This window comes from Pongo pygmaeus, chromosome 12, assembly GCF_028885625.2.
Source record: "Pongo pygmaeus isolate AG05252 chromosome 12, NHGRI_mPonPyg2-v2.0_pri, whole genome shotgun sequence".
In the NCBI taxonomy this organism is placed as follows: Eukaryota; Metazoa; Chordata; class Mammalia; order Primates; family Hominidae; genus Pongo; species Pongo pygmaeus.
In genome coordinates this window covers 71,655,426-71,675,035 of record NC_072385.2, presented here as the reverse complement: position 1 = coordinate 71,675,035, position 19,610 = coordinate 71,655,426, and the positions used below count along the sequence as shown (strand labels likewise).

Below are 19,610 nucleotides of genomic sequence, written 5' to 3'. Positions count from 1 at the left end.
AGGGGAAGCAAAGTGACCCTACTGGAACCAAACGGATATTTCCGTGGAGGCATCCTAAGGGGATAGGTTTTGCAGAGCAAAGCTGTAAGCTGCCAACTCTGACCCGCGGGGAAGCCTTACCCTCTAGGTTCCCCGTGGTGGTTTTGCACAGGCTATTTAGGCACATCTCGGCCGCCGTGGTGGGGCACGGCTCAGCTGTTGCGGGGCGGGGCCTTCGCAGAGCATGGCAGCGGGCGAGGTTGAGAGTGGTAAGAACCTGAGCGGGCTGCTGAATGCGCTGGCCCAGGACACTTTCCACGGGTACCCTGGCATCACAGAGGAGCTGCTACGGAGCCAGCTGTATCCAGAGGTGCCACCCGAGGAGTTCCGCTCCTTTCTGGCAAAGATGAGGGGGATTCTTAAGGTACTGCTCTTTTCTGTAGTCTCCGGCTTGGAGCAGAACCCCTTGGCCGCTGGCTTCAGAGTCGCCCCCCTCGCCTTTCCCCGTCCCCACAAGCTGAAAGGCTTTTCCTTCTCAGACCTCTACTCCGTGGGCTCCACATCGGGCTCCTTCAGATTTGCTCGTTCTGTCGCCCCTTCTCTCTTTCCTAAGGGTGACCTTTTTTCTGCTGAAGTTCCCAGTCCCCCGGTAGACTGACACCAACAGGGGTTTTTCCTTCAAGACATTTCTGTCTCTTGGTAACAGTCGCGTTTCCTCAGCAGATCTGTGGGATCTGGAGTTTTTAAAATTAAGAGTTTTAGGTCGCTAGCTTTCCCCGGTTGTGGAAGTTGGGAGCGTTAAAATGAGCCAGTGTCTGCTGGATAAGGGATGGCTTAGCCCGAGTGATATCTGTCAAGCAGTCCACTGCGTGGTTAAGAGAGCATAATTACCAGCTTGAAGTCAAAGTATAGACTAGATCGTCCAATAGAAATATGTGAGCCAAAAAGGTGAAATTAATATTTTAATAATATATCTTATTTAATCCAGAATAGCCAAAGTATTATCACTTCACATGTAATCAATATACAGAATATTGACAAGATTTTTTGTTACTTTTTTCACTAAGTCTTCGAAATCCAGTATTTTACACTTAAAGCACATATCTCGGACTTGCCAAATTTAAGTGCTCAGTAGTCACATATGGCTAATAACCCTCATATTGAACAATTCTATTTAGACTGAGAACTAGTTATAGGAATGAATCTAGTATCAATGTACTCTAGAGACAGACTGTAAAAAAATTACTGACTTTTGTAGGTCTCCTATGTGTTAGGAACTGTACTGAGAAGTTTTACATGTTGTTTCATTTGTTTCTTGAAAAAAACCTTATATAGTGGACACCCATTGTAAAGATTTAAGAAAGAGGCCCAGGGAATCTAAACAGCCTAAAATTACATTTTGATTAAAGTCAATGTTGAAATTTAATCCACTATCCTTTTGAATTTGCTATTTTTTCAAAGCTGTTTATTCTTTAAAAGGCACTGTATTTTTTAAAACTGATTTTGCCTACAGGATTTGAATCCAGAAAAAGGAAATGAAAACAAATATTTCACATAGTAAATGGATTGTCTCATGGAAATGTAAGGAGTAATATCTCAGGTGTGATCCTAGACATTCTAAGTAATCTTAGTTGATATCAGTCATAAATCACTAGTGAACGCTTCCTATTTCTTTTCTTTTTTTGAGACGAGTTTTGCTTTGTTGCCAGGCTGGAGTGCAGTGGCCTGATCTCGGCTCACTGCAATCTCCACCTCCCGGGGTTCAAGCCATTCTCCTGCCTCAGCCTCCTGAGTAGCTGGGGTTATAGGCATGCGCCACCACACCCGGCTAATTTTTGTATTTTTAGTAGAAACTGGGTTTCACTATGTTGGCCAGGATGGTTTTGATCTCCTGACTTGGTTATCCGCCTGCCTCGGCCTCTTGGAGTGCTAGGATTACAGGCGTGAGTCACCCTGCCCAGCCAAATGCTTCCTATTTCTATCAAATTTTACTCTTTGAGCAGTCCGAGAGAGTTTCCTAGAAAATTTGACATCTGGGTTTTTGAGGTGTTTGGTCTCCTGTGGGGATGAGGCCTATATCTCTTCTGCAGGCTAAGAAGAGACAACAGCACATGTGTAGGTAATGCCTTAGAATCTCCAAACGTTGGGGGCTACTTCTCCTCTCTAGGTGGACGACATTTTGATTCATTTATTTTGTTAGGAGATAAAACAGCAGGATACCCAGAGAAGAGTTTGCCTGAAAACTCTTTCTCATTTTCTTTTTATTTTGAGACGGAATTTTGCTTTTGTCGCCCAGGCTGGAGTGCAATGGTGTGATCTCTGCTCTCTACAACCTCCGCCTCCTGGGTTCAGGTGATTCTCCTGTCTCAGCCTCCAGTGTAGCTGGGATTACAGGTGTCCACCACCACGCCTAATTTTTTTTATTTTTAGTAGAGAGAAGGTTTCACCATGTTGGCCAGGCTAGTCTTGAACTCCTGATCTCAGGTGATCTGCCCGCCTCCGCCTCCCAAAGTTCTGGGATTACAGGTGTGAGCCACTGCATCCGGCTTTACTTTATTTTAAATACATTGCTGAATAATATCCAGGATACTTGAAGTTTTCGAGTGGCTCTGTGTTGTGGGGCTGGCATGGCTCTCTTGGTGTTGGGAGTAGGCAACAGAAGATTTGCAGGTGCCTGGCAGCACACTGATTAGTCTGAGGAACAAAGGGATATGCCTTTGATTGTTCTACTTAGGGCTGAAACCCTGGGCTCAGGATGACATTCAGTTCCAATCTTTATTTAACTCTTTTTTTTTTTTTTGAGACGGAATCTTGTTCTGTTGCCAGGCTGGAGTGCAGTGGCACCATCTCGGCTCACTACAACCTCCACCTCCCAGGTTTAAGTGATTCTCCTGCATCAGCCTCCCGAGTAGCTGGGACTACAGGCATGCACCGCAGCGCCCAGCTAATTTTTGTAGAGATGGGGTTTCACCATGTTGGCCGGGATGGTTTTGATCTCTTGACCTCGTGATCTGCCTGCCTCGGCCTTCCAAAGTGCTGGGATTACAGGCGTGAGCCACTGCACCCAGCTTTTATTTAACTTAAAAGCAACACTGAGGGTTAAATTTCTCTAATTATTATTATTATTTTTGAGACAAGTCTTGCTCTGTTGCCCAGGCCGGAGTGCAGTGGCGTGATCTCGGCTCACTGCAACCTCTGCCTCCCAGGTTCAAACAATTCTCTGCCTCAGCCTCCCAAGTGGCTAGTATTACAGGCGCCAGCCACCACGCCCGGCTAAGTTTTTTGTTTTTTTGTTTTTCAGTAGAGACGGGGTTTCACCATCTTGGCCAGGCTGGTCTTGAACTACTGACCTCGTGATCCACCCGCCTCCACCTCCCAAAGTGCTGGGATTACAGGCGTGAGCCGCTGAGCCCGGCCAAATTTCTCTAATTCTTATGGAAAAATAAAAAACAAACATGATTTTAATTTATTTTTATTTTAATATTTTTTTTTGAGACGGAGTTTTGCTCTTATTGCCCAGGCTGGAGTGTAAGTAATGGCGCAGTCTCGGCTCTCCGCAACCTCTGCCTCCCAGGTTCAAGCGATTGTCCTGCCTCAGCCTCCTGAGTAGCTGGGATTACAAGCATGCACCACCACACCTGGCTAATTTTGTATTTTTAGTAGCGATGGGGTTTCTCCATGTTGGTCAGGCTGGTCCCGAACTCCCGACCTCAGATGATCTGCCCGCCTCGGCCTCCCAAAGTGCTGGGATTACAGGCGTGAGCCACTGCGCCTGGCACAAACATGATTTTTACACTGAAAGGCTTTGCAGATAGAACCTCTGTCTGCAGTAAGAGGGAACATACACAAATAAGCATGATGCAAGGATGTGATTGTATTTGTAAGTAGAATTGTGAGTAAGCACCTGAAGATAGATTAAGAGATATCAGTTCTTTCTGGCAGGCTTCTTGGATATGCCATTTTTGCTGCTCTTGAAGAAAGTATAGCATATTTTAGACTGAGATGAAGGGTAGCTGTATACAGGATTCTGAGTTAAGAACATAGCATGGGTGGGGCAGGAAAAAAGCAGGTTCAGGAAATGGTGAATAGTCCAGTTTGATCACAATATGGGGGTAACCAATGTGGAGTATTGGTGGAGGAGGCAAGAAAAAAATGAAACAACCTTTTATTCTTATAATCTTGCTAACTTCTATTGCTGCTCTTAAGCAGGATGTACATTTTTCGTATAAATGACAACAGAGTTCATACTTTCATTTGTGTAATATCATGGTCTGTGAAGAAAGTGAAAATGAAGGGTGACAAGAGGGTAGAAGCAAAGGAAGGAAGGAGGGGACATGTAGTTCCCAGCAGGGGATACAGCGGACGCACGTGTTAACAGCCTCCTTATTGCCAACTGCCTGGCAATATATTTCACAGGCCATGTTTTCAGGTTCAGATGCTCCCTGAGCTGTAGCCCTTCCCTCTGACTTTCAAGTTGTGTGCCAAGGTGTTATGTAGTGATTCCTGGCTTTTGTACTGGTTCTGTTTTCTGTTTAGAATGGAGCCCTCCTATCCTACTTGACTGGGACATTGACCCTCTCTAGCTTTGCCTGTTAATCGCAAAAGGACAAACCTTTCATCTGCTTGTAGATATGCGAAGCTGGCCATTCACTTGCTGTAGTTTTTATTTTTGGGTAGACCCTAAGGAACAATGAAGTCAATGAATTGGGAATGATGTGTTTATTTAGGGAGATAACATCCTATAGATAAATACTCTTGTATTTATATATAAAAGGCAGTTGCTAAACACTGCCCCCACCTTTTTTTTTTTTTTTGAGACGGAGTCTCACTCTGTCGCCCAGGCTGGAATGCAGTGGCTCGATCTTGGCTCACTGCAACCTCCACCTCCTGGGTTCAAGCAATTCTGCCTCAACCTCCTGAGTAGCTGGGATTACAGACACCTGCCACCACACCCAGCTAATTTTTGTATTTTAGTAGAGATGGGGTTTCACCACGTTGGCCAGGCTGGTCCCAAACTCCTAACTTCAAGCAGTCCACCCTCCTTGGCCTCCCATAGTGTTGGGATTACAGGTATGAGCCACCGCGTCCGGCCCAACACTGCTATTTTAATCTACTTTTTTTGCTTACATTATAATTCAACTTCTTATAGGTATGAGTTTGCATGATCTTTATTGCTATTGCTGTTAACCTTGTGGATATGCTCAATTCCAGTAAATCCCAGTTTACTGAAAGAGCATAATCTAACATGAAGATCAATCACCTTTTGTATACCTTAGTCTGTATTCACTACTGCCCTCTGGTGATGATTTTGTATTTCCTCATTGGAATTTTAAACAAAAAATTTTAGGCTGGGCGCCGTGGCTCACGCCTGTCATCCCAGCACTTTGGGAGGCCGGGTCAGGCGGATCACCTGAGGTTGGGAGTTCAAGATCAGCCTGACCAACATGGAGAAACCCCATCTCTACTAAAAATACAAAATTAGCCAGACATGGTGGTTCATGCCTGCAATCCCGGCTACTCAAGAGGCTGGGGTGGGAGAATCGCTTGAACCCGGGAGGCGGAGGTTGTGGTGAGCTGAGATCGCACCATTGTACTCCAGCCTGGGCAACAAGAGCGAAACCCCATCTCAAAAAAAAAAAAAATTTTTTTTTTTTAATGAAAATTCTCATTTTGTGTTGTCTATTACTAATTCGTATACTCTAGTACTCATTTATATCAGTCAAATGTTAATTTAGCGAGGCCGGGCTCAGTGGCTCACGCCTGTAATCCCAGCACTTTGGGGAGGCCAGGGTGGGCGGATCACCTGAGGTCAGGAGTTCGAGACCAGCCTGGCCAACATGGCGAAACCTCGTCTCTATTAAAAATACAAAAAATTAGCTGGTTGTAGCGGCAGGTGCTTATAATTCCAGCTACTTGTGAGGCTGAGGCAGGAGAATGGCTTGAACCTGGGAGGTGGAGGTTGCAGTGAGCTGGGATGGCACCATTGCACTCCAGCCTGGGCAATGAGCAAAACTCTGTTATTTATTTATTTATTTAGAGACAGGGTCTCACTCTGTCGCCCAGGCTGGAGCGCAGTGGTGAAGTCATAATTCACTGTAGCCCTGAACTCCTGACCACGAGTGATCCTCCTGCCTCAGTCTCCCAAAGTGCTGAGATTACAGGCATAAGCCATCCTGCCTAGATCCTATTTTAGAAGTCTAGAAATACTTGCAACAGCGTGTAGTGGCTTCCTGTTCCACTCCTGCCCTCTACAGTCTGTCCTCTGCATAGGTACCAGTGATCCTTTAAAAAAGTGCATTATACCTCCTTACTCTCCTGCTCTCAACTATTTCATGTTCCTGGCTTCACATCAAACTTAGAATAAAATTCAGTCCTTTTGCCCTAGGCCACAGGTCCTTACATGATCTTACCCTTACTTCTCTGATCTCATTTTCTCATTTCCAGCATTCTAATCTTGTCCTTATTTAATCATGTGAAGTGTTTTTCCTGTAGATATTCATATGGCTTGTTCATTTGTTTAATTCATTCTCTACCTGAATGTCATTTCCTATGAGCTCTTCCCTGACTTATAAAGACCCTCATTCTTCCTTCCTCTTACTTTTTACCTGGCTTTACTTTTTCTTCATACTTAGTATTACCTGAAATTATATTACGTATTTATCAGCTTATTTATTTGTTAACTATTCTACTAGAATGTAAGCATTAGGAGGGCAGGACTTTATTATTATTATTGTTTCTTCTTTATTCGTTATACCTAATATTGTGTCTGGCATGTAGTAGGCACTTAGTAAAAGTTTGTAGAATAAGTGAATGAATTGAGAGTGTTTAAATGTGGAGATTGCTATTAAAAAGATTGGCATAGAGAGAAAACATTACCACTTACCATATGAGGAAAGCTAGGAAATGTAGTACTCTAAACCAGGGATCAGCAAACTATGTCCTGTGGGACTAATCTGGCCTGTTGCCTGTCTTTAGAAATAAAGTTTTATTGTAGGCCAGGTGCGGTGGCTCACGCCTGTAATCCCAGCACTTTGGGAGGCCAAGGCGGGCAGAGCACGAGATCAAGAGATGGAGACCATCCTGGCCAACATGGTGAAATTCCATCTCTACTAAAAATACAAAAATTAGCTGGGTGTGGTGGCATGTGCTTGTAGTCCCAGCTACTCAGGAGGCTGAGGCAGGAGAATCGCTTGAACCTGGGAGGCGGAGGTTGCAGTGAGCCGAGATCGTGCCACTGCACTCCAGCCTGGCGACGGAGCGAGACTGTCTCCAAAAAAAAAAAAAAAGTTTTATTGTAACATGACTACATGCTCATTTATTTACAATTTGTCTGTAGTAGCTTTAGCCACTCTAATAACAGAGTTGAATGGCTGTGATAGAGGTCATGTGACCTTCAAAGCCAAAAGTATTTACTATCTGAATGTTTACAGAAAAAGTTTGCTGACCCTCGTGGTGGCACAGGCCTGCAGTAGCAGCTCCTCCGGAGGCTGGGGTGAGAAGATTGCTTGAGCCCAGGAACTCCAGGCTGTAGGGCAGCATGGTCATGCTTGTGCATAGCCACTGCACTCCAGTCTAGGCAACAGAGGGAGACTCCATCTCTAAAAATTTAAAAGAAAAAAGTGGCCAGGCGCAGTGGCTCATGCCTGTAATCCCAGCACTTTGGGAGGCCAAGGCGGGTGGATCGTGAGGCCAGGAGTTTGAGACCACCCTGGCCAACATAATAAAACCCCATCTCTACTAAAAATACAAAAATTAGCTGGGCATGGTGGCATGCACCTGTAGTCCCAGCTACTCGGGAGGCTGAGGCAGGAGAATCCCTTGAATCTGGGAGGCAGAGGTTGTGGTGAGCCAAGATCACACCACTGCACTCCAGCCTGGGCAACAGAGTGAGACTCCATCTCAAAAAAAAAAAAAAAAAAGAAAAGTGGCCGGGCGTGGTGGCTCATGCCTGTAATCCCAGCACTTTGGGAGGCTGAGGTGGGTGGATCATGAGGTCAAGAGATCGAGACCATCCTGGCTAACACAGTGAAACCCCATCTCTACTAAAAATACAAAAAATTAGCTGGGCATGGTGTCGGGCTTCTATAGTCCCAGCTACTCGGGAGGCTGGGGCAGGAGAATGGCATGAACCCGGGAGGCAGAGCTTGTGGTGAGCCGAGATTGTGCCACTGCACTCCAGCCTGGGCAACAGAGTGAGACTCCATCTCCAAAAAAAAAAAGAGAAAAGTGTGCTAACCTCTGCTCCAAACATCTGTTCTCAAACTCATAATGTTTATTATAATATTTGGAACCCCCCTGGGCGCAGTGGCTCACGCCTGTAATCCCAGCACTTTGGGAGGCCGAGGTGGGCGGATCACAAGGTCAGGAGATCAAGACTATCCTGGCGAACTTGGGGAAACCCCGTCTGTACTAAAAATACAAAAAAATTAGCCAGGTGTGGTGGCGGGAGCCTGTAGTCCCAGCTACTCGGGAGGCTGAGGCAGGAGACTGGCGTGAACCCGGGAGGTGGAGCTTGCAGTGAGCGGAGATTGCGCCACTGCACTCCAGCCTGGTCAACAGAGGGAGACTCCGTCTCAAAAAAAAAAAAAAAAAAAAAAAGGAAACAATATATAAATTATGTTTTGAAGTTGGTTACTTGATAAATATCTAAAAATTGGAAATGGGGACTATTTGCTGTTTGGTCCCTTTGAGGAATTTCACTAGCTTGTTCTTTAGACTCCTGAGATCTGTAGTAAATTAAAAATGACCTCTAGCCTGGCCAACATAGTGAAACCTTGTCTCTACTAAAAATACAAAAATTAGCCAGGCATGGTGGCGTGTACCTGTAGTCCCAGCTATTCGGGAGGCTGAGGCAGGAGAATCGCTTGAACCCCGGAGGCGGAGGTTGCAGTGAGCCAAAATTGCACCACTGCAGTCCAGCCTGGGCGACAGACGGGACTCCGTCTCAAAACAAAAAATAGTAATAAAATGTTAAGAATGATAATAGGAAAAGATTATAAGAAATAATTGTGGTTGGGCGAGGTGGCTCATGCCTGTATCGCAGCACTTTGGTTTTGTTTTCTGGGTTTTTTTTTTGTTTTGTTTTTTGAGACAGAGTCTAGCTCTGTTGCCCAGGCTGGAGTGTGCTGGTGCAAACTTGGCTCACTGCAACCTCCGCATCCTGGGTTCAAGCGATTCTCGTGTCTTAGCCAGCCGAGTGGCTAGGATTACAGGTGTGCGCCACCACGCCTGGCTAATTTTTGTGCTTTTGTGGAGTTTCACCATGTTGGTTAGGCTGGTCTCAAGTTCCTGGCCTCAAGTGATCCACCCGCCTGGGCCTCATGTTTGGGATTACAGGCGTGAGCCACTGTACCTGGCCAAATTCCTTTCTTTTCATTTCTTTTTTTTTTTTTTGAGATGGAGTTTTGCTCTTGTTGCCCAGGCTAGAGTGCAATGCATGATCTTGGCTCACTGCAACCTCTGCCCCACCAGGTTCAAGCAATTCTCCTACTTCATCCGCCCAAGTAGCTGGGATTACAGGTGTGCACCACCATGCCTGGCTAATTTTTGTATTTTTAGTAGAGATGGGGTTTCATCATGTTGGTCAGGTTGGTCTCCAACTCCTGAGCTCAAGTGAACCGCCTGCCTTGGCCCCGCTAAGTGCTAGGATTACATGCGTGAGCCACCACACCCAGCCCGGATTATTTTATCTCGTTTTTTCTATTCTCTTTCTTGCACTCTGATTTTTCAAATGTTAGACCTCCTAGACTGATTATTCTAATTTTCTCTTATTTTCTACCCCATTTTTCATGTTTTTTTTTCCCACTTTTTGATTGACTTCCTTAACTTTATTTTCTAGCCTTCAAACACATTTAAAAATTGATTAAAAATTTCTTAAGAGACGCAGTCTCACTCTGTCACCCAGGCTGGAGTGCAGTGGCATGATCATGTCTCACTTGCAGCCTTGACCTCTTGGGCTCAAACGATCCTCCCACCTCAGCCTTTTGAGTAGCTGAAACTGTAAATGCTCAACACCATGCCTGCCTAATTTTTTTATTTTTATCTTTTTTTAGAGACAGAATCTCCCCATATCGTCCAGGGTGGTCTCAAATTCCTGGGCTCAAGCGACCCTCCCTCTTTAGCCTCCCAAATGCTGGGATTACAGGTATGAGCCACCACGCTTGGCCTTTTGTAGCCTTTATTTAACTTATTTATTTTATTTAGTTTTTTTGATTATTAAAAATAAAATAGAGATGGCGTCTTATGTTGTCCAGGCTGGTTTTCAACTCCTGGGCTCAAGTGATCCTCCTGCCTCAGCCTCCTAAAGTGCTGGGATTACAGGCATGAGCCACTGCGCCCAGCCTATTTATTTATTTATTTGAGACAAGCTCTCACTATGTCACCCAGGCTGGAGTGCAGTGGTGTGCACATGGCTTACTGCAGCCTTGACCTGTCGGGCTCAAGTGATCCTCCCACCTGAACCTCCTGAGTAGCTGGATCTACAGGTGTGTGGCACCACACCTGGCTAAATGTTTTGTATTTCTTTGTAGAGACGGGTTTCACCATGTTGCCCAGGCTGGTCTCAAACTCCTGGACTCAAGTGATCTTCCTGCCTTGGCATCCCAAAGTGCTGGGATTACAAGCCTGAGCCACCACACCTGGCCTCTTCTGGCCTTTTAATTGAATTTTTCATTTAATCATGTTTTAAATTTTCAAGAGTTATCTTCTCATAAGAACAATATACTACTATGTTTAGCCAACAACCTTTTCTTTCTTTCAGACACAAGGTGGAGTATACTGTACATAACTTTCTGCATTTTGCTTTTTAAATTTTATTTATTAAAGATAAGGTCAAGCTCTGTTGACCAGGCTGGAGTGCAGTGGCGTGATCATAGCTCACTGCAGCCTTGACTTCTGGGGCTCAAGTGATCTTCCTACTTCAGCCTCCTGAGTAGCTGGGACTACAGGTGTGTGCCAACATGCCCGGCTAATTTTTAAATTTTTTTTTTTTTTTTTTTAGCGACAGGGTCTCCCTATGTTGTCCAGGCTGGTTTTGAATTCTTGGGCTCAAGTGATCTATCCACCTCGGCCACCCAAAGTGCTGGGATTACAGGCATAAGCCACCATGTCTGGCCTGTATTTAGCTTTTTAAAAATTTAGTCGTCTCAACTGTGATTTTAAAATGCAGTATTAGGAATGTAGTATTAGGAATTTAGTCCATTTGTACCCAGCACTCGAAGCTCTTTTTGGAGGCTTTTGACAAACATTTTATTGCTAAGACATTTTGGGGTGTGATGTAAATTGTGAAGAAGTTAAATGCCTACAGAGGAATATACCTCTTTATATTTTAAATATTCCAGTAGTTTGATGTTTTGCATATTGTAGTGTGTATTATTTTAAAAGCATAATTTGATCCTGCTTGCTAAATACCTGGGAAATTTTTATAGAAAGCATTTGCAATAAAAACAGAAGCTTAGAAGTGCATTTGGGGCTGGGCACAAAGGCTCATGCCTGTGATCCCAGCACTTTTGGAGGCCGAGGTGGGTGGATCACTTGAGGTCAGGAGTTTGAGACCAGCCTGGCCAACATGATGAAACCCCATCTCTACTAAGACTACAAAAAAAATTAGCCAGGTATGGTAGCATGCACCTGTAATCCCAGTTACTGGGGAGGCTGAGGCAGGAGAATCGCTTGAACCCGGGAGGCGGAGGTTGCAGTGAGCCGAGATTGTGCCACTGTACTCCAGCCTGGGAGACAGAGCCAGATTCCAGCTCAAAAAAAAAAAAAAAAGTGTATTTGGTATCAAGTTTACAAAATGGTTGAAGTTCACTATGCGTTAGTGATGAGTTTTTTAAAATCAAAGAATGGCATTATTAATGAGTGGTATTAATATTATCATGTATTACCTTTTTGATATTTTAGAGTGAATTTAAGAAGAAACTTCTCTCATACTTTTTTTTTTTTTGAGATGGAGTCTAGCTGTGTCTCCCAGGTTGGACTATAGTGGCGTGATCTTGGCTCACTGCAAGCTCTGCCTCCCTGGTTCACGCTATTCTTCCGCCTCAGCCTGCGGAGTAGCTGGGACTACAGGCTCCCACCATCATGCCCGGCTAATTTTGTTTTTGCATTTTTAGTAGAGACGGGGTTTCACCGTGTTAGCCAGGATGGTCTTGATCTCCTCTCCTTGTGATCCGCCCGCCTCGGCCTCCCAAAGTGCTGGGATTACAGGCGTGAGCCACTGCGCCCGGCCTCGCTTATACATTTTGGATAACGTATGTTAATAAGAAGTTAACTTGACTATAAAATAATGGATGTAAAATATACAGTCTTAAAGTGTTTATATTAGGAAACAGAAGAGACTGGTAACTTTTGACTTCTTAGGTCATACTTTTAGTTTTCATTTGTATTGTCTACATCCGTAACTATAAGCAGTAATTCTGTTTTTCTACTGTAGGTGGCAGTGGAATATTGGCTTGCCAATGTACTGACAAAAATATGCTAGAAGCAACATCATGTTGAAATGTTCTTTCTCTGGAATGTTTCTAGTTCAGAAAATGCTCAAAAGTTGGCTACTCAACAATAAAAATTTATTATCCAAAAAGATGTCTAAATATTTGACTTGATATTTTTAATTTAGAAATACCATTTTCTGGAAAATTTAAAGTTCTATAAATATATTCCTTTTAGTTGTCTAGTTTTTAAGCAACTAAGTTTTGCTAATTTCACTGAACATTTTTGAGACTTTAGATGGTAACACATGAGACATATTATTCATTCTCTGAAGAACAGACAAATGACTGATGTTACTTTTTTATATCACTGGACATCATATGATAAAGCAGCAATTGCGGATTACCGAGCTGGGATTTGTAGAGTATTTTAATAGACTCAGGTGACCTGTAATGAGGCCAAATGTCCTGTAAATCTTTTTTCTTAGTTTAGGGCAAAACCCATTTAATTAATCTATTTTTGGTTTTCCTTTTCTCAAAGCAGCTATTCTGGGCCTGGAAACTTGACTTGGGTTAAAGGAGTGGCTGGGTAAGGAGATTTTAAAGGAAATGTTTATCTTTGATTTACCTATTAAATACATACTAAACCCCTAATATGCTGGACCTTGCTCTATACACAAGTTAAATGTCACTGTCCCTATCTTATATATGATAAATGCCACGAGAAAGGTATAAATGATGCAATCTGGTGGAGTGGATCCTTAAACTGCAGAAATATGAAAAAAAATCACTTTTTTTGGTCTTAATAAAACACCCACATTTTTAGCTTTATCTTAATTTAGAATGCAGTTTTTATAAATTTGGACTTCTGTTACATGGTTCATCTTTGACAAAAATTTATGTTTCAAGTAAATGTTTAAAACAATAATTTTCTAAATTTGGAGTTGTTTTCTGTTACCTGTGCTTTATTTGTAAGATTAACTTTTTTTTTTCTTTTGAGATAGAGTTTTGCTCTTGTTGCCCAGGCTGGAGTGCAATGGTGTGATCTTGGTTCACCGCAACCTCTGCCTCTCGGGTTCAAGCGATTCTCCTGCCTCAGCCTCCCGTGTAGCTGGGATTACAGGCATGCGCCACCATGCCCAGCTAATTTTGGATTTTTAGTAGAGACAGGGTTTCTCCATGTTGCTTCAGGCTGGTCTCGAACTCCCAAGCTCAGGTGATCTGCCTGCCTCGGCCTCCCAAAGTGCTGGGATTACAGGCGGGAGCCACCGTGCCTGCCCTCGGCCTCTTTTTCTTTTTTTTTTTTGAGGCAGGGTCTTGTTCAGTCTCCCAGGCTGGAGTGTGGTGATGCCATCGCAGCTCACTGCAGCCTCTGCCGCCCGGGCTCAAGCGATCCTCCCACCTCAGCCTCTCAAGTAGCTGAGACTACAGGCATGCACTACCACACCTAACTAATTTTTGTATTTTTTTTTTTTGTAGAGACAGGGTTTTGCCATGTCGACCAGGCTTCATCGCATTTTTTTTTTTTTTCATTGAGTAGAGAACCAGTTTTTATCTATTCACAGACAGGTTGATTTGACAAGTTTCATATAGTTTAATTTGGCTCTGCTTTGTCCTTACAAATAGATTGTGAAGTAGGAACTGGTGCCCTGAGTTTTGCTTCTTTTAAATGCCTTTATAACAGAGAATTGTTTTGCTTTAAATCTGCATAGCACATAATTAAATACATTTGAAAATTTTCTCCCTAAGTTGTATACCTCTGCTATTGTTTGTCTCATCTTTTACAGCTTCTCCAATAGTTCTTTAAAGGTCTAGTACAGACTGGGTGCAATGACGCATGCCTATAATCCCAGCACTTTGGGAGGCTGAGGTGGGAGGATTGCTTGAGGCCAGGAGTTTGAGACCAGCCTGGGCAACATAGGGAGACCCTGTATCTACAAAAAAATAAAAAAATAAGCCAGGCATACTAGCCCATGTCTGTGGTCCCAGCCACTCAGGAGGCAGGAGGCCAAGGATCACTTGAGCCCCAGAGGTTGAGGATGTGCAGGAGGATCACTTGAAAAAGATCTAGTACAGCTAGTGCAGTATTTTTCTGTCTTTTCTCTTTTTCTTTATCATTATGTCATTTAAATTTCCACAGGCTCAGGAATTATTCTCCTGTTTAGACCTATGAATTTCAGCTGGTAGTAGAGCTATGGTTATAAGAGATGACCTCTAAGTAATTCTGATTCTTGAGCAGTAATTTTTTTTTACACAAAAATGTTAATTTGTACAATGAAGGTGGATACTATGCTAATCAAGTACTCTTTCCCAAGAGAAGGTTCTATGGACCATCAACAGTACTACAGAGAGAGTTCTAAAAATAAAGAGGGAAAGAAAGAACATACTTTTTTTTTTTTAAACTTGGTAATTACTTCTGGAGACTCTCCCACACTTAGGTTTCTGAGCTGGCCAAAAGTCTTCCTCTAGAAAAGGCTAAATTCTTTCCCCATGAAGTTAAAGGCTGAGGTGTTGCTTGGAGTGTTTAATAGGAGGAAATATATGTGGTGCTTCATTATGGGTTATTTTTTCCCCTTGCTGATGAAGAAAGGATTCCTATTCAAAATGATGAGAACTGAGATGGTAAGTTAGTTACTGGGTAAAAGTAACCTGGCAGAATAAAAGCCAGTAACAATGAGCTTCTAGTACTAAAGGGTGTAACTTAGAAGCATCTTGAACATTTAGTGCTCTGCTTGTGTCATAAATAGCCACTTGACAGTGGATCCAAATCTGTTTTGATTTTCCAGTGAGTGCAGAGGGAATCCTAACCCTTAAAGATTTTTACTAGAGAAAATCCTGGAGATATATATGTTTTTATATATATAAAAATGTGTGTGTGTGTGTGTATATATACATATGTGTATATATATACATATACGTGTGTGTGTGTATATATATGTGTATGTGTGTGTGTGTGTGTGTATATATATATTTTTTTTCTTTTTGAGACAGAGCCTTACTCTGTCACTGAGGCTGGAGTACAGAGGTGGGATCTCGGCTCACTGCAACCTTCACCTCCCAGGTTCAAATGATTCTCCTGCCTCAGCCTCCTGAGTAGCTGGTTCTACAGGTGCGTGCCTGGCTAAGTTTTGTATTTTTAGTAGAGACAAGGTTTTATCATATTGGCCAGGCTGATCTCGAACTCCTGACCTCAAGAAATCCACCCATCTTGGCCTCCCAAAATGCTGGGATTGCAGGTGTGAGCCAACATGCCTGGCCTAAAAAATATATTTTTTATCTTCAATCATAATACAGTAGAAGTAAACATTTGTAACCATTTAAAATGTGTTAAATTCTTGGGTTTAGTCATTTACAGAGAAATATTGAATATTGAATCTGAATATATACTGTTGGTCATTGTTTCTGAGAACTAGACCAACCCAGTATTATTTTGTTTTTGTTTTTGTTTTTTTGAGACGGAGTCTTGCTCTGTCGCCGAGGCTGGAGTGCAGTGGCACGATTTCTGCTCACTGCAAGCTCCGCCTTCCGGGTTCACGCCATTCTCCTGCCTCAGCCTCCCGAGTAGCTGGAACTACAGGCGCCTGCCACCACGCCCGGCTAATTTTTTGTATTTTTGGTAGAGATGGGGTTTCACTGTGTTAGCCAGGATGGTCTCAATCTCCTAACCTTGTGATCCGCCCGCCTCAGCCTCCCAAAGTGCTGGGATTACAGGCATGAGCCACTGCGCCCAGCCCAACCCAGTATTACTTTGGGGGAATGGTGATTGACAGTTTGCTTTCACCTTTCTTTAACTGCCTGTTTGCATGATTAAACAAAAAACAACCTTGATCTCTAAGAAACAGCCATTGTGTTTCTTAGAGGTGCAAACTGGAAGACTGGTTTTTTAAACTATTATTTAACTTTACAGTTATTCTTGTTCTTTATTTAAATTTTTTTTCCAGGACCACCGGTAAGAAGACTGTTTTTCCTTCGATGTATTCTGTAGACTATTTTGGATTTGAATGTATTTGTTACCATTTTATTATAGTAACAGACTATACAAGAAAAATTGTAGAAAATAACTAGTGTTATAGCCCTTTTAGTACAGAAAATGAGTAGGTCTTGGTTTTATAATGTTTTGTGTTATGATATTAGAAAATTTGGTGATTTTTGGCATTTAACTGTGATGTGGAATTATGTTTTGGAGAAATCTGGGCCAACGCAGGGAAAATTCTAAAGATTTACCCTAAAAGCGGACTTTTACCTTGTTAATCTGGTTTTGAAGATTGTGCTTCCATCCTATTTTTATAGGATTGTGGCAGTTTTTTTGTTTGTTTGTTTGTTTTGAGATGGAGTTTCACTTTTGTTGCCCAGGCTGGAATTCAATGGCACGATATTGGCTCACTGCAACCTCTGCCTCCTGGGTTCAAGCGATTCTCCTGCCTCAGCCTCCCAAGTAGCTGGGATTATAGGCATGAGCCACTATGCCCGGCTAATTTTGTATTTTTAGTAGGGATGGGTTTCACCATGTTGGCCAGACTGGTCTCAAACTCCTGACCTCAGGTGATCCACCCGCCTCGGCCTCTTAAAGTGCTGGGATTACAGGTGTGAGCCACTATGCCCGGCCTAGGATTGTGGCAGTTTTACTATAAAAATTTGCGAGGTTTTGTTCTTTCCCCTCATGTAACTTTATGCAAGATGAAATTGATTAAAATAGACAAATGTGAAGTAATGCCACAGATACTATTAGTTGTAATTACTTTAAAAGACCCAATACAGGCTTCTGGCCAAAGATTGTATATCCAGTATTTAGGAGAAAGATAAGAAAGGGGGACACACATCTGTTTGGAGGAAGACAATTAAGTTGATTATTCATAGAACCACCATTGACTTTGCTTTACATGGTTTCTGGGTTAGCATGTAAATTTGTTCTGGAGTGACTAAAATTGTAGATCTTTTTGTTGAATAACAGTGTAATTTAATATAATCCTAATGTAATATTCTGTAATTAGACTTGGGTAATGTGGAAGGCAGCAAATTGCTTTCAAGATATCTAGCCTCAAGAGATTTTGCTGAAGCAGATACTAAGCTGTTCTTTCAGGCATTTGGAGGATGAAGATTTGGAAGCTTACTTAATTAGTGGACTCAAAAACAGAAACTGCTACTTTTTATGGGATATCTATCAAGATTTTTAAATTATTAAATTATAAACCTTTAATATTTCATTAGATTAGGTGTAGTCATTAATTTTCTTCTGTCTAGGTGGGTAAACTAAATGATAGATGATGCAGAATTGTATTCCTTTTAGTCAGGTGATAAATAGTGCTTAATTCATTCCTATATACATTAAACTATGTGCAAAGTATTGTGCTAAGTATTGAGGGGAATATAGAGATGAGGAAAACACTGTGTATTTCTCAAGGAATACTACAAGAGATGAACATCTAGCTAAATGATGAGAATTGAAAGCAAAATAAAAGCCTAATGAATGAGTTGTAATAGGATTTAACAGTTACTAGAATATAACAGCTTTTAAGTTAGGAGTAGGAAATATTTCCACAAACAGAATAAGGGGTTCTATATAGGAAGAACAACATTAAGACATGCAAGTATAGAAATCTGTGTTGAGTTGAAGGATATCAAGGTCACTGTGAACCATGTGAGATAAGATGATAAAGGGGACCTGATAGTCAAGAATGCTGACACATTTGGGCTTTATTTTGTGGTGAGCAGGGAGCCAGTGAAAAAGTGTTAATTGGGCAAGTGACATAAACTCAGATTTATATTTAGAAAGAGATTTTTTTGTTTGTTTGTTTTTTGTTTTGAGGCAAGGTCTGGCTCTATTGCCCAGGCTGGAGTGCTGTGTGGCGTGATCTGGGCTCATTGCAACTTCCTCCTCCCAGGCTCAAGCCATCTTCCCACCTCAGCCTCCTGAGCAGTTGAGACAACAGATGTGCACCAGCGCACCCAGTGAATTTTTTTATTTTTTGTAGAGATGGGGTTTCGCCATGTTGCCCAGGCTGGTCTTGAACTCATGTGCTCAAGCCATCCACCCGCCATGGCCTTCCAAAGTGCTGGGATTACAGGTGTGAGCCACAATGCCCAGTCTAGAAAGAGAATTTCTTGAATAGTGTGAAGCATGAACTGTTTCAGTGTAGCTGCCAAACCATGTCACTCTGCAGCGTTTCGGGTGGGTTTACTTACAGGTGAGGAGACCGTATGGAGCCACCCACCCTTAACCCTGGTAAGGTTTGATTAAATTTCTGATTTCCTTAGCCAACTATATAGAATCTCTCTCTGAGTGAGAAGTGGACAGGAGAAAAATGGGAGGAAGCAAGGGAGTGGGCTGCTGGGCGTGTTGGGCTTGAGAACGAGTAAGGGGTGGTGATAGGGAGGACTCAGAGTCGGAGGTGGGATGGTTGGAGAGGGGGGAAGAGAGAGGTAGAGCTGGAGCAGAGGCATATGGTGGGGGGTCATGTTGTTTGGCGGAGGATTAGGATGTTGTTGAGGAGGGGAGAAATGGGCCAGATCAAAGGAGGAGAAGTCGTCGGCTAGGGCTGTTGGGGTGAGGGGAGCAGGAGGTGAGTCTGGTTTGGAGCGGGTGAGGAGAATTTGGAAAGTAGAACTGGACTGACAGAGGGAAGGGCAGTTACAGTGAGTGAAGAAAGCCTGAACATAAGGAATCTCAGACCATTTCCTATTGTGGTGGCAAAAGTTGTAAAGTCCTGTTTCAGGCTATTGGGAGCCATTGTCCAATTGGTATTGGGGCCATGCAGTATTGCAGTGAAAGATAAGCCTCTTAGAACAGATCTCTGAACGGAGGCCGAGAGCATTGAGATCACGGAATGGAGGAGCGGCGGGTAGAGGAAGAAGAGACTGTCGGCGACGAAGACTACGGGAGAGGGCGTCCCCTTTCCCGTGGAACTTGTCTGGAATAGAGGAGGTAACTGCTGTGTCAGGCGTCCCTGAAACAGAGGAACCAGAGGCCCGGAGGCCGGAGGAAGCCCTTGGCCCAGTGCTGGGTCTTTTGGAAATGGAGAGACAGATGGTCAAGGGTTCGGGGGCAAGGCAACAGTCTCTTCACTCACCCTGGTGGAGGCGTTGATGGTGGATGAAGTCGCCAGCAATGGGAGAGTCTAGGAGATTCTCTGGGTCTTTGGCAGGTTTGGGGAAAGGGAGATTGGCAGGGAGAGGGGTGTTAGGGGAGGGAGGGAGGGGGAGAGC

General features: G+C 43.3%; 1 protein-coding gene across 6 annotated transcripts in view; it reads left to right on the top strand.

Moving 5' to 3' along the window:
- The window catches only part of COMMD1 (copper metabolism domain containing 1), a 246,976-nt gene that overhangs the window by 16,690 nt on the left and 210,676 nt on the right, over window positions 1-19,610 (top strand). The window contains exon 1 of one of the 6 annotated variants that reach the window (XM_063648681.1): window positions 186-403. The exons of 2 other annotated variants lie outside the window; for them this stretch is intronic. In XM_063648681.1, coding sequence (XP_063504751.1) covers window positions 224-403 — 180 coding nt within the window. In that variant the 5' untranslated portion in view covers window positions 186-223. Of the gene's footprint in view, window positions 1-185; window positions 404-10,099; window positions 10,124-19,610 lie in introns of those variants that run through there. 3 more of the 6 variants (XM_054474960.2, XM_054474959.2, XM_063648684.1) reach the window with 3 other exon arrangements.